The sequence below is a fragment of the Oncorhynchus kisutch genome, linkage group LG10, assembly GCF_002021735.2.
Source record: "Oncorhynchus kisutch isolate 150728-3 linkage group LG10, Okis_V2, whole genome shotgun sequence".
Classification (NCBI taxonomy): Eukaryota; Metazoa; Chordata; class Actinopteri; order Salmoniformes; family Salmonidae; genus Oncorhynchus; species Oncorhynchus kisutch.
In genome coordinates, this window is record NC_034183.2 from 51010026 (window position 1) to 51024798 (window position 14773).

Below are 14773 nucleotides of genomic sequence, written 5' to 3' on the forward strand. Positions count from 1 at the left end.
TTTAAAAAAAACGTGAGATTTGGCATAATCCTCACTTGAACTACATGGAGAAGAGTGACTTCCATGCTCACGCTTAACTGCCATTAACGTCAATACTTAATCCTTAAATTCGAATCTTGAGTTTTAGGCAAGGGAAAAAAAACGCATGTTTAATCTTATTTGATCTGTGGCATAATTAACTACTCGAAAATAATAATAATATCGAAAATATTATCACATTTGACGCTTGCTGTTAATTGGAATCAACACCCTTCAACCATGTTTCTCTCATTTCTGACACAATGTTAAGCAGCATGTGGTTAATAATACAAAACAGTCGTCAAAAGATCCAATTGACAGACCAGACCAAGGTCATTTCAATGAACATGAAGTCAGGCTATATTTCAGGCTCAGAACAATGGCACTATTATAACTGCAGCCTCTTGTAGTAATTAATATAGCTAGATTAGGTTTTAAACCAAGTATCATCACCAAATTGTAGCTAGAATAAATTGTGGGAAAAGTTTGAAGAAACAAATCCATGCATCAGCACTGAAGTAAAACGGTTATTGGTGCTACTTACTAATAGCCGTAATAACCAGAACTCTACATAATCATCATCATCATCATCTTCTTCATAGCCACAATGATAACACAACATCTAAATGACTTAATTACTGTTATTGAGCTTGTTAAACTGGGTGAGTAAACATTAGCAGTGTTTAACATGAAATCAAGTCGTGAAATATAAGAAATTGAAGTAGAATGATGGCTATTTATTCAAAATGTCCTTTATATCCGCCAGCACCAAAGAAAAGACTGTGGAGTGTTACAACACTTAGTAAGATAGAGTGGCTATTATGTGGTTACATAAATGCCTCTAACTGCTTCCAAATGCACCGCCATTAAATGGTTGGAATAATGGTAAACGAGTGCCTGCTTTCTTGATCTTTAGCCCTAGATACAAAGTTGGAATAATCTTCAGATCCCTTACCAATTGTTTTACCATATGGAACTATTTGAAGAACTTTCAAAAATAGTTACAGAGGCAAAAACAAGTATTCTAAATGATGGTCCCTGTCTCAGATACATAATCAACAATGATGAAAACAACAAGGGTCATGTGATGCATCACACACAGGCAGCCTGTCATTGTATTCACATAAAGATGTTATGAAAATGATCCTACTCCTTGGAAGGGAATCATAACGGATCATTAGCACCAACCTTATAACTCTGACAATCATAAACACAACAGAGATAATTTGAATGTCCGGTTATCACTGTTCTCTGGAGTGTTATTGCAGCGTGGTGTCAGTTCATTTCAGCATGGGTCTTGTTCCATACCAATGTAAGTGCTTCTTTGCTATTTATAATGGAACTGTTATAACACGTGGATATAGTTGACTTATGACTGGTAACATACGATGTATGGTAGTAGGTGTGTAATTAGTATGGCATTCTGTAAGAACAAACCACTAGATGAAAAACTGTCCACTAAAGAAGATAGACTCATTCTAACTGGAAATGGTTCCAACAAAGACAATACACAGTATAACGTCTTGCAGAAAAGCTTTGATCGTAGAGGAAGAAGCATAACTACAGAACAGGACACTACCCTAAAAGCACATGTTTAGAATTAAGATTAGGCATAGACCCCTCAATATGAGTGGATGTCCTTTACTCTGCCAGGGAATCCTAACCCAACAAACATGCATGTGTAACTAGGTCTCTCATTTAAATTATACAGCAGTGATGTCTGTGGGAGAGTTGGGAGGAAATTAGAGTTACATATCTAAAGATAGGACTCTGACCTTAGATAGTGTGTGTGTGTGTGTGTCCGTGCAAGGCATCACCTAAAACCATGTGGGCCCATGAAGCACAACCCACAAAAAACAGACCTGGCAATCTGGCGACTTTCAGGAGGCTGGGGCTCATTTCAACAATCTATGTACTGCACAGTATTATCTGGGTAAGTTACACCCAAGGCTTTAGTTCCCAGTACAACATTTCACATAATACTTGAATAACCACAAAATTCAATAATCTTAACCACAAAACCTGGCTGCCATTTGATTCATAACTTGGGTCCCACAGATTGTCATGGAGATGGGACATAATGTTGACACGGTTTGTTGCCTTCTCACTTGATCTTTAGTAGCAGTCTCTGAATATAGCCGACACTACTCTACTGTACACCATTCACTGTTTTTACTGGGATGCCTGCATTGGCCTTGTTGGGCACCTTCCTTGCCATGGTTTAGGGCCTTAATGACATGTACACTCAGTGGTCAGGTTATTAGGTACACCCATCTAGTACCGGGGTGGACCCCGCTTTGAAACCACAACATCCCGAATTCTTCGGGGAATGGATTCTACAAGGTGTGGTATTCAAATGTTGCTCAGTTGGTATCAAGGGACCTAACGTTGTGCCAGGAAAAGATTTCCCACATCCTTACACCACTGACACGAGCCTGTACCATTGACACTAGGCAGGATTCTTGCCATTCTTCTTCAACTTCTCTCATCAACAATCTGTTTTCGCCCACAGGACTGCCGCTGACTGGGTGTTTTTTGATTGTCGCACCATTCTCGGTAATCCCTAGACACTGTTATGTGTGAAAAGCCCAGGAGGCTAGCTCTTTCTGTGATACTGGAACTGGCGCGCCTGGCACTGCCAATCATACTACGCTCAAAGTCACTTAGGTCACTCATGTTGCCTATTCTAACGTTCAATCGAACAGTAACTGAATGTCTCGATGACTGTCTGCCTGCTTTATATAGTAAGCCACAGCCATGTGACTCACTGTCTGTAGGAGCGAACAATGTTTTTGAATAGGGTGGTGCACCTAATAAACTATGTTGAGGATATAAGACATGGTTCACAAGCATAGTGAGCATCCATCCATTAGCCCCTTTGTGGTATAGGCAAATACAATAGGTACTCCATCAGAGGCTGGCATTGGGATTTACTGATTTGGGTCAGATTTATTAGAGCCCTACACTCTCAGAAAAAAAAGGTACCGAATTGTACTTAAAGGGGTACAAATTCTAATCACTGTAGTGGGGCCAGTAACCGAACGTTTGCTGGGTTGAATCCCCAAGCCGACAAGGTAAAAATCTGTGTTCTGCCCCTGAGCAAGGCAGTTAACCGGGCGCTGAAAGAAGTGGATGTCGATTATGGGAGCCCCCCAACCCCTCTGATTCAGAGAGGTTGGGTTAAACGTGGAAGACACATTTCAGTTGAATGCATTCAGTTGTACAACTGACTAGGCATCCCCCTTTCCCTTTCCCTTACCCTGTAAGGTACGTCCTCTGTTTCATTAGTTATAGGTAGATAATTGTACCCTTGCAGTTTGTACCTTTTTAGGGTAGCACCACAGTGAAACATCAGGTTGATCATTTTAAATGGCAAAAATGTACCTATTGCGATGATGTCTCGTCAAATTGGACATATAGGTAGGATGAAAACATGCCAACGGGATATGTATGTGGTCAAAATTACCATTTGCTTCGTAGTTATTGACAACATTGATGGATTTACTTTTAGCCCACATATACTGTCAACTATTGTTCTAACATGATACAATCACAAATTATAAGACACCATAATGGTATTTTGCAGCCAACTAGCAACAAGGCAAGCACGTTGAGCCACGACTGAAATAAAACATATTTAAGTATATAGTTTAAGACAGAAGGCAACTTCGGATAACTTCTCAGAAAAATACAAATAGCAATTAAAATGTTCTGTATCATGAATATCCCTCATTTAGAATATATTTATCTAAAATACTGGCAAATATGGACCATTACAGATAGCAACCTACATAATTAGATTGTGAATAGCATAAAACAGATGAAGTGAGAATGAAAATATTACTTCATCAGTAAATCATAAAAAAAATAACTCGATATTGCAGACAGAAAAGTAAAAAGGTGAGCCGGAGTAGTGTATTAGAAAATAAATCCCCCCGAAAAGATTCAATTGGGCAAAATAAGACACAATCGCATATAGACTATCCCCCTAGCCAATTTAAATCACGTATTTTTTATATTTTGAGAGAAGGGCAATGTAAAAACAAACCATTCGAACTGAAAGTCGACAGGACATTCTCATCAATAGACCTACTCTATTCTGAAATCGATCGAAGTAAAAAAAATATATATATATATATATATAATAGGCCTCCATGCACCTGACCTGCCTTTTGTAGACCTACATATAGGCCCATGCATTTACATGTGCAAGGTTGATGATGGAAACGGACACAAATATGAATACGGAATGTTATTACTTGGCAATGAGTGAGTAACTTCGTTTACTCTGTCATGTACAACATAACGGCAAAATAAATTAAAACACTAAGCCAGAACTTGGGTGGCTGTTCTAAATTAGGAAAGGCTGGATCATATGTTATTTAGGAAATCAATAATGACGTTTCAGTGGTTCCGTTTCCCATTTCTAACAGATTCACCACCGACACAACCCAAGTTTAAGCTTGAACTGTAAAAGTACAGAATAGTCAACTCAATGTTGTTTTGAGTAACGGACAGACATATATCTGTATAATGACCACAAACATTATGACCGAGCTGCAAGAGACACTGGCAGCCTAGTCGGATAATTATGACTGGCGTTTAGAGTTCAGTACAGATAATTAACTTAGAGGAATAAAAGCGTTTATGGCGGAGAATTCCCACGCAGTTCCAGGCAGTGCCTTGCGTTCTGTTTCAGCTTGGGCACAGTAAATACCCCGGCTCGAATCATTACACACTTTCATCTTCGTTTTATAATGGCGGTCTGTGCCGTCGTTCAACCAACCTGAGTTAATGGATGCAGAGACGAGAGCCAAGGAAGGTAACAAGATCCTTACCTGAAAACGGTATTGGCCTACATGAGCGCCATTACGCACAGTTTACGCACCAGCCATTCTGTCTCCTCTGAGCTGAAGATATTTAGTGTGGGCCTATATGTTCACGTTATCAGTTGGAAGGCTCAAATTCAGTTGCTAGAACATCTTGGCAATTTGTTACGAAAAGTGCCTAGAACAAAACTTTACTATAACCAAATATCTATGGTCGTGACACAGAAAATACGTTTTGGGTTTGGCAGACTAATAATGGTGTTCTGACGTAACATCTTGGCGAGGGAAAAGCAATTGTTTCCCTATTATGAAGAGAATGCATTTCCAAGTAGGCCCACTTTTAACAGTTTTGTTAACTTCAATAATGTCCATCAATGAAAACGAAAACTGCATGTACATGCTCCAGTCTTCATGTTTTAATAATAATTATGCATACTCTACTTTTAATAGGAAAATATTATGCTTCTGCTTTGTCTAATAGCAGTGGGGCAAAGGAGGGAGCCTATATTCGTTTGATTGCGCTGGGTTGGTTTGACAATGATATGGTGGTAGGGCAATAACTAAACATTCAAATCCAAGGCGGTTGTTACAATGTAGGCTAATGTGGAGCATATATATCAGGAAACATTTCTGGAACAACGTATTCGATCAATCAAAAACGAGGTGAACGTTTAAGATGACAAGTACACTATCCATAAGAAACCTCATCGTCAACATTTACGCACGGTTCTTTTGTCCCCTCACAAGAAACAAAATGCTTGGTCAAATTATAGGCCTACGCTTACTAATAAATGTTGAAATTACTATCACTAGGCATGTATTGTAATAACATGTTTGTGTTAAGGTACAAACCAACTGGGAAATGAGGTCCTGGCCGATATTCGTTGAAGGAATGATCCTCAGACCTTTATTGTCAATTTTAGTTTCAGGTCTCAGGTCAGAGGATCAAAATCACAATTTAATTGCTGCCCGTGAACGATAAGGCTTAAACAAATATCTAGTTGTCATTTGTTCTGATTTTTTTTCATTCTAGTTCTCCTTTCTCAGAATGTTTTCCACCCATGATGGCTAATGCCACAGTTTTCGTTAGTTTTAGCAAACAAAACATATCCTAAATTTAGAAATAATCGGAATGGGTTGCAGAAATTAATATTAGCCTACATATTAGTGACAAAGGTGCGTGACTGTCTTATCATACAGTTGTATGGAATTCGTCATATGGCATAGGTGACCTATAGCTGATTCATTTTTGCAACATTTGATGGAAGATTTATATGATAGATTTCCCCTACCAAACTAATTCCAGTACCATTTATTTAATTTCATAATTAGGCCAATTTACAAAATAACTTTGTAGCCGCCTCTCTTGCTGTCCTAAATGTAGGCCTAAATATTGTGTGTAGGACTATTTCACGAAATGTGATATTATGGAAGAAGTGGTTATGATTCAACGTACATTATTTCAGTTCAGGAATCAAGTGAGTTATGCTAGAACTATGCATTTGCAAATTTTTTGTAGCACTAGTGCTAGGCTTATTGTGTTCATTAAACGTTTTAGAACATTTAAGTCAGCCTACGTTTTTCAAGTCTAATTGATTAAAATTATGATGGACCAACCAGCCATGTCACCACCCAATAATAAAACAATTAAATAAACGTTCGTGCATGTTGAGGAACCCCATGATGGTATTGGTGATGTCATGTTTCTTACATATTGCAGTCGTTAACATTCGGTTTGCCATCTTGGTCCAGAGAGCGAACCACTCTGCCATTTGAAGCTGTTCTGTGCGTTTCATTATGCCTCAACGCGACGCCTATTCTTTTTTGAGACCAAAATAAACCAAACCACCCCTGTAGAGATCGGTGGGAGTCGAACAAAATTCTTGAGCCGATGCCAATCCTTCTCCCTTGACTGAAACTGGAGTTTGTTAATTTAACGACGTTTGGCAAAGGCCCGTGCCCTCTTTGTCAAGACCGAAGCAGATGTGGTCTGTGTACAGTCAAGAGGGACCCACACTGGTACTGTTTATGTTGGAGAAACAAATATAAGCTTCACACGCACAGAATATAGGCCTCGGTTGTTCCATTTGTCTGCCACTGATTCATCGGTTATTTTTATTTACTTATTTTTGCTTAATCTCTGACAGGTCGGTTTTAGCATCTGTGTTATCAAGAGTCGATATGTCAAACAAATTTCACTGTTACTAATGAAGGTACTACTGTTACTAATGACATCATCAATATTAAACAATTGTTTTGTAAACATATAGATAAGGTAGCCTATACTGCAATTGTCAAATTTTATATTTTTCAGTCGATGACATACAGAGGGCTTTGCGTCCAAATGGGCGTACATCTTATCGACGTTAATGGTTTTGCGCAAAGGTTTATTTTCCTCTGCCTTATGTAACATAGTGAACTTGAAATGAAGTTGGGTAAATCAATTGAGTGTTTTCTTGTAAAAATATTCAATAACAGGTGTTTTGTCCCCCTCACCCAATGGTTTGACGCTTACCTACATTGCAGACGAGGTGCGGATAGGCTAATCGTGGTGAAAACATGCGTGATGCACACACGTCACAAGGAGTGCACACTGCCTCTATTAAGCATTATGATATGATCGTACCAGGTGCATCTTTATTTATGGGTCAACAAGCACGTCGAGAGAATGTTCGATAAGTGCGTCGTTAGACCATGTGTATGTATGTAGGATGGAAAGAAAAGCAGCGCTGCTCTCGGATCAGCTTTCTCCATTCAAATTATTCCACAATACTGACGACGGATCAGATCCCAGAGAGATACTACCACATATTGCTGCGGCGTATTATGCTTACCCAATAATAATGCTCCAAATCACATATGGGGCACATCATTGCCCACACGTTGGCACACACCATGAAACACTTGGCAAAAATGACAGACAGTTTCCTAGTCGCAAAATAGAACTCAATTGACTGAACATGAAATTGATTTCAATATGATTGAAATAGGCTATAGGCCCATGTAGCTTAATGCAGTCAACCGTGGTTTTTAATTTGAAGCATAATTTTATCCTTCACTTGTTTGTAACAATTCCAAATACTATGGCAACTTTGTATTTGTAGTCAACATCGTTCTAGAAGTTCTCTGCGGTCACAGACATACTTTTTATTATTATTTCTTTGCCGCGGAAGAGCACTTTGTATGTGTGCACTTCGGCTGATACCAGCGGTCTGGATCACTCGCAAGATGTGCGAAGGTTTTTAAGAGTCACGAAGGCTCTGGGAAACGTACGCTACTAGAGATAGAATGTTCTAACAATGATCGGAGCGCTACGAAACGAAAGGTCATTGTTTTAACTGGGAACGGAAAATGAATATTTCAGTCCTCCTTACGAATTAGCCTATTGCTCCATCCTCTATAGAAATCTATCTATATATAGCTCTCGAAAAAAACAAGAGACCACTGCAACATTAACAGTTTCTCTGGTTTTACTATGTATAAGTATGTGTTTGGGTAAACGTTTTTGTTTTATTTTATAAACTACTGGCAACATTTCTCCCAAATTCCAAATAAAAATATTGTCATTTAGAGCATTTATTTGCAGAAAACGACAACTGGTCAAAATAACAAAAAAAGATGCAGTGTTGTCAGACCTCGAATAATGCAAATAAAATAAGTTCATATTCATTTTTAAACAACACAATACTAATGTTTTAACTTGGGCTGGCCATGACAGGGTCTTGATCTGGTGGTCCTCCATCCACACCTTGATTGGCCTGGCTGTGTGGCATGGAGCATTGTCCTGCTGGAAAAATAAATATTCAGAGTTGGGGAACATTGTTAGAGCAGAAGGAAGCAAGTTTTCTTCCAGGACAACCTTGTATGTGACTACCTCGGGCTTCCACTGATCCTCCACCAAATGTCACAGTGGGTGCAAGACCTAGAGAGGCCTACAAGCCAGTGTCTTGCACCCACTGTGAAATTTGGTGGAGGATCGGTGATGATCTGGGGGTGCTACCTGACATGATGACTCCTTGCTGTCCCCAGTCTACCTGGCCATGCTGCTGCTCCAGTTTCAACCTCCACCTGACTGTGCTGCTGCTCTAGTTTCAACTGTTCTGCCTTATTATTATTCGACCATGCTGGTCATTTATGAACATTGAACATCTTGACCATGTTCTGTTATAATCTCCACCCGGCACAGCCAGAAGAGGACTGGCCACCCCACATAGCCTGGTTCCTCTCTAGGTTTCTTCCTAGGTATTGGCCTTTCTAGGGAGTTTTTCCTAGCCACCGTGTTTCTACACCTGCATTGCTTGCTGTTTGGGGTTTTGGGCTGGGTTTCTGTACAGCACTTTGGGATATCAGCTGATGTACAAAGGGCTATATAAATAAATTTGATTTGATTTGATTTGCTTCAGCAAGGCTGGAATCGGGAAGATGTGTCTTTGTGAAGGACGCATGAACCAAGCCACCCACAAGGGTGTCCTGGAAGAAAACTTGCTTCCTTCTGCTCTGACAATGTTCCCCAACTCTGAGGATTGTTTTTTCCAGCAGGACAATGATCCATGCCACACAGCCAGGTCAATCAAGGTGTGGATGGAGGACCACCAGATCAAGATCCTGTCATGGTCAGCCGAATCTCCAGACCTGAACCCCATTGAAAACCTCTGGAATGTGATCAAGAGGAAGATGGATGGTCACAAGCCATCAAACAAAGCCGAGCTGCTTGAATTTTTTGTGCCAGGAGTGACATAAAGTCATCCAACATCAATGTGAAAGACTGGTGGAGAGCATGCCAAGACGCATGAAAGCTGTGATTAAAAATCAGGGTTATTCCACCAAATATTGATTTCTGAACTCTTCCTAAGTTAAAACATTAGTACTGTGTGGTTTAAAAATGAATATTAACTTATTTTCTTTGCATTATTCGAGGTCTGACAACACTGCATCTTTTGAGTTATTTTGTAATTTTCTGCAAATAAATACTCTAAATGACAATATTTGTATTTGGAATTTGGTAGAAATGTTGCCAGTAGTTTATAGAATAAAACAAAAACGTTCATTTTACCCAAACACATACCTATAAATAGTAAAACCAGAGAAACTGCTAATATTGCAGTGGTGTCTTAATTTACCCAGAGCTGTATATGCTCCTTCATCCAAATGTTCATTTTCAACTCGGTGACGCGCCCACAGGTGGTACTACACTCGTTCAATGAAAGCCTTCCGAAAGTGAGCAGTTAGTTGTCTGATCATAAGGGGGCGCTCAGTGCCTAAACCCACGACCCCTTTTCTGCCCCCAAAACATGGGAGGGTATACACTATGGGAAGTTCAGAGGGTAGGCCTATATTTAGCCAATATACTCTAATAGTAGAATGCATTAATGTGACCTATTGAATTGAAATCAGAGATAGGTAATTTTAGCGTAAACTGTTTTGTTTTTAATTTGTTAGTCTCTCTGTATAATACTCGATAGACGTGTGTGGTTAACGTCTATTTTGGGGTAGAGAAGATACAGATGTCCAGAACATCGATGTTTCACACCTCGAATTACATCCAAGTTTTTGCAAAGTATTTTGATTGAAAATCGGCCAAATATGACTTTCTGGTTATTTGCTCCGTCTGAATGTACTGGATGATTGTCAGTTAATTATATATATATATATATATATATTTAGGTAGAGAGATGATGTGCAAACTTCCCACTTTGCAGACGTTTAGTGGCTGATATCAATCATGTCGATGATTCCTCATAATAATAACCCTGTATTGCAAGCGCCATTGGACCTGGTTTGACCCGGTTTGCCTCTAGACAGAAGACAACAGTCAAACAACGTGGAGCCACTCGGCCATTTGTGATCAAAGAGTCTATGTATAACAATACAAACATCCACTTGGGTGATAGCAGTAGCCTAAGCCATCCTTCAGCGCCATGTCCGCCGATCTAACTACGTGCACGTCTGTCTACGTCTGGAATAGGATAGATTGGTGGACTACTGCGCACCCAGGCTGCCACCCCTCTCCACTCTCCCGCTGGTCCCGATTTCCATGACCACTCCGTTGGGGCAAGGCAACGTTTATTGGGGCAAGGAAAGGTTTATACGTTGGGGAGCGGGACAAAGAGATGCAGAGGCTCTTCCACCAGTCTTATAGCCTACCCGGAGGCGAGCGTGTGACAACTAACACTTCCTATTCACCAATTACACAAAAATTACGTTCCCATGCTTTTCCATTTTAGATCGCCTATCCAGAATGAGGGCGACGCATCGATTCAGCCATCTCTGCAATTCACTTTTCACAGTGACAAATTAATGAGAGAGTTAGGCGGATATGCATTAGATTTCGTTTAGGTCTATGATTAACAAATCTGCTCAATAGAATAAATAATCGATCCCCTCAGTGTTTGAAGCTTGGCCTAGCCAGTTGAATTAACACTCTTTAATCATCGATGGGATCAGGACTGGATTAAGCATTGTAAAAGTGTTCTGATGGAACATAATCCAATGATCCCATTGATCAGTCAACTAGCACCCCATTTACAAGTGCGCACTAGGTGCAACTGTATTGACACATTAGTAAGCACTTAAGGTAGGCTATTTCCTCTGATTTTATAGGTACCAACTCCTATTTCAACGGGGGACTCTGATACATTTAGGAACCATATTTAATTTCAAATGTGTTAAATGCATGTAGCTACGTTAATATTTCTGTTTGACTCTGTAGCCTATCAATAATATGTTTTTAAGCATGTCTCTGTTTCAATAATCATTAACATCATCATCGCCACATGTCTTTACATAGGTGTAATTATACCAGTGTATGACTTGGTGTTTTAAATACTATTTATGCCAAACTATATGTCTAAAATGTATTAAGTCGGTCAACAATATCTGAGAAAATGTTAAATGCCGGGTTTTCTGCCTTTGTGCAGGTTGTACCTCACATTTACGCAATTTACGAACATTAGGGTTCTAATGATTGACTTCCCGAAATACAAACATCAAACGCCACAGAACAATGAGGGTTGGTCTATTTCGACAGGGAAGCTTCTGTGACAGTAAGGAAAGGGAGGTCGATCTTAATTCTCCATAACAAAAGTACAAAGACTGGTCGGAGACCAAAGACAATTGAACACCTCATTCCCTCCTTGCGCCCAGGCGGCGCCTTGGCGGATAGACCGTGTCTCTCATTAGCAAAAGATGTCTCGACCAGGGAGATATAAAAGACAGAAAGAAGGAGAGAAAGGAGGGGGGTTCAAAACGGGCGACAAAAACAACTCATCCCTTCTCTGTAAACGAACTTGGCTCGAGTCTGCAGACAGTGCGTCAACAAGGCAAGGAGAGAGACACCAATTTTAGCGTTATCAATTTTGGATGATACAGTGGCGCACGCATTGGGAATAATTTAAATTTTAGGCCAACAATTATAAAGGAGTAAACTTGGTTTAAACTTGAAGCCAGGACACATATATCAGAAAAGAAACGTCAATATGCGTAAGTAGCCCTAAATTATTCTCAAATCTTAGTTGTCTGTAGCCTTGCCTTGCACATGCCGTGGAAGCCAACCGATAAAGTGTTCTTAGGCTATTCCCTTTTAGGCCCGTGCTACTTTAGTAACGTACGCGCAATTAAGCATGGACAATACATTGCCAAATATTATGCTACGGGAGTTATATCCCGACCGTGATAGACTTCTGTTTGGTATTCTTTTCGAATTATAGGCCTATCCTATTCTATTGGGAAGTTTGGATTGAAACAGTTCGCAAGACATGCACGTGAATTTCTAAAAATAAATCAAAACGGCTCTTTTTCATTTAATTTCATTCTCAATGTTTGTATTTTCAGTTGCAGAGGGCAGGGAAACGCCGGTCGCCATAGTGGTTGATAGAAACAGTGGACATGGAGATGAGCCATGCCCGCGCAGCTCAGTCAATTTGATTGACCACAGTCGGCGACACCGAACTGCCTTTACCCGGGAACAACTGTCCCGCCTGGAGCAAGAATACCTCAAGGAGAGCTATGTTTCTCGACCGAGGAGATGTGAACTGGCGACAGCACTGAACCTCCCCGAAACCACAATCAAGGTAGCTTACCCTACTGCACAAATAGCAATTCTAATTAAATGTCAAATACGTTTTTACCTTCCTTTCTTGTTCATTTTTAGAGTTAAGCCTACACTTGGCATACTGACAGCGACACAGCCTGCCTTATGCAGGGGCCCTGACCAACTTAGTCACTTTAATTTTTTATTTTATTTTAAATTTCACTTTTATTTAACAAGGTAGGCTAGTTGAGAACAAGTTCTCATTTACAACTGCGACCTGGCCAAGATAAAGCATAGCAGTGTGAACAGACAACACAGTTACACATGGAGTAAACAATTAACAAGTCAATAACACAGTATAAAAAAAAGAGAGTCTATATACATTGTGTGCAAAAGGCATGAGGAGGTAGGCGAATAATTATAATTTTGCAGATTAACACTGGAGTGATAATATGCATATAAACGACATTTATCTAAACTATTTGAGGAATTTTTATGAATGACAAGGAATGCAAGGCATGACTTCATAAATGAGGGAGTTTAGCAACAGCTTCTGGCATTTACTTTTTTATAGGTAGGGAGTGTCAGTTCAGGCTCCCGAACTACCAGTTTAACAGTGATGGTCCAACCTTACCTGAATGTAACCTAAACAAAGCACATTTGTGATGTATTATAGTGTGGGTCTACTGTAATTTGTCATTGAGAAATGTGAAGCAGCCCAGGTTAGGTGGGCATTTCGGTTGGTCCCTCCTTCCTTCCCCTCTCATCCTCCTTTCTCTCCTCCCCAACCCCAGGTATGGTTCCAAAACAGGCGAATGAAGGACAAGAGGCAGCGGCACTCTCTCAGCTGGCCACACCCCCTGGACCCCAACCTGTGTGCCCTTATGGTGAGCCAGGCTGCAGCAGGCCTACCTTACCCCTTTCTCCCCCACCTCCCCCTGCACCTCTACTCTCACCTCGGGGTGGGGGCAGGTGCCCCCTCCATTCCCAGCCCCTTCACTGCACCCCTCAGGCCACTGGATCCCCTGCGCCTCTCTCACTCCCCCTACCCCAGGCAGGGTGGTCTACCCCCAACAGCTCTCTACCCACATTCCAATGTGATGCACAATCCCGCCACTTGCCCCTGCCCCCTCTGCCTCCACTGGGGATCAGACCAACTGTTCAAAGCCAGAGGGCTGACCGCGATTGGCCTGAATCGACCACGCAGTCCCAAAACGATGGCTACCAGTCTGGACAGGAGGGAAGAAGTGCCTTTGCCCAGATGAAGTTTCCTGCAGTAGCTACCAGGAAATTATGATATGAAGTCAATGGTGGTGACAGTATATTGAGCACAATCACACCTCATAATCAGATAAACTGCCCTCCCTGGAGGAGTGCAATTTGATCCAGCTTTCCATGTTGTTGGTGCTCTAGATTTGCATGTGTCTGTCTGTAATAACACAGCTGGGGTTGTTAATACTGTTTTATTTATTCATGTGAAATGCAACAACTTTCCAGATTGATGACCTTGAAACATTCCAGCCTAACACTGGGGATGACCTTGAGGCAATAAAAAAAAAAAAGTTCATTTTGTCGTAACTGCATTTTCTTTAGCTCCAAAAAAGAGAATCTTCATTCTAACTGCCGATTCACTAAAAGGCAGAGAAGATCCATTAGTAGAATGTCCAATTAGACATTGCAGATGAAACAATATATATTAAAAAATATATATATTGAAACTTTTCAGTCATAAAAATTATCCTATTTCACTGTTTGCTCTGATAATCAAGTATGAATCTCAACACCTGAGAAATGGCTTTACAGAAACTACTGTTGCTAGCGTGTTTTTCTAATGTTTGCACTATTCTATTATTTTGTCTAGAATTTAAGAGAATGCATACGGTACCAGAATATGTGA

The 14773-nt window shown here is 40.4% G+C and overlaps 1 protein-coding gene across 1 annotated transcript; it reads left to right on the forward strand.

Annotated features, from left to right (window-relative positions):
- Positions 1 to 12322: 12322 nt before the first annotated feature.
- LOC109897274 (homeobox protein XHOX-3-like) lies at positions 12323 to 14141 on the forward strand. The gene is made up of 3 exons (XM_020491807.1): positions 12323 to 12326; positions 12678 to 12916; positions 13671 to 14141. Exons 1-3 carry the CDS (start codon positions 12323 to 12325, stop codon positions 14139 to 14141), a joined length of 714 nt encoding a protein of 237 aa, XP_020347396.1.
- Positions 14142 to 14773: the final 632 nt, after the last annotated feature.

What these genes read in the sequence shown, in the direction of transcription:
- LOC109897274 (XM_020491807.1), top strand. An exon ending in TCCCCGAAACCACAATCAAG is followed by an intron (nt 12,917 to 13,670) that starts GTAGCTTACCCT and finishes CCCCAACCCCAG; the next exon opens with GTATGGTTCCAAAACAGGCG.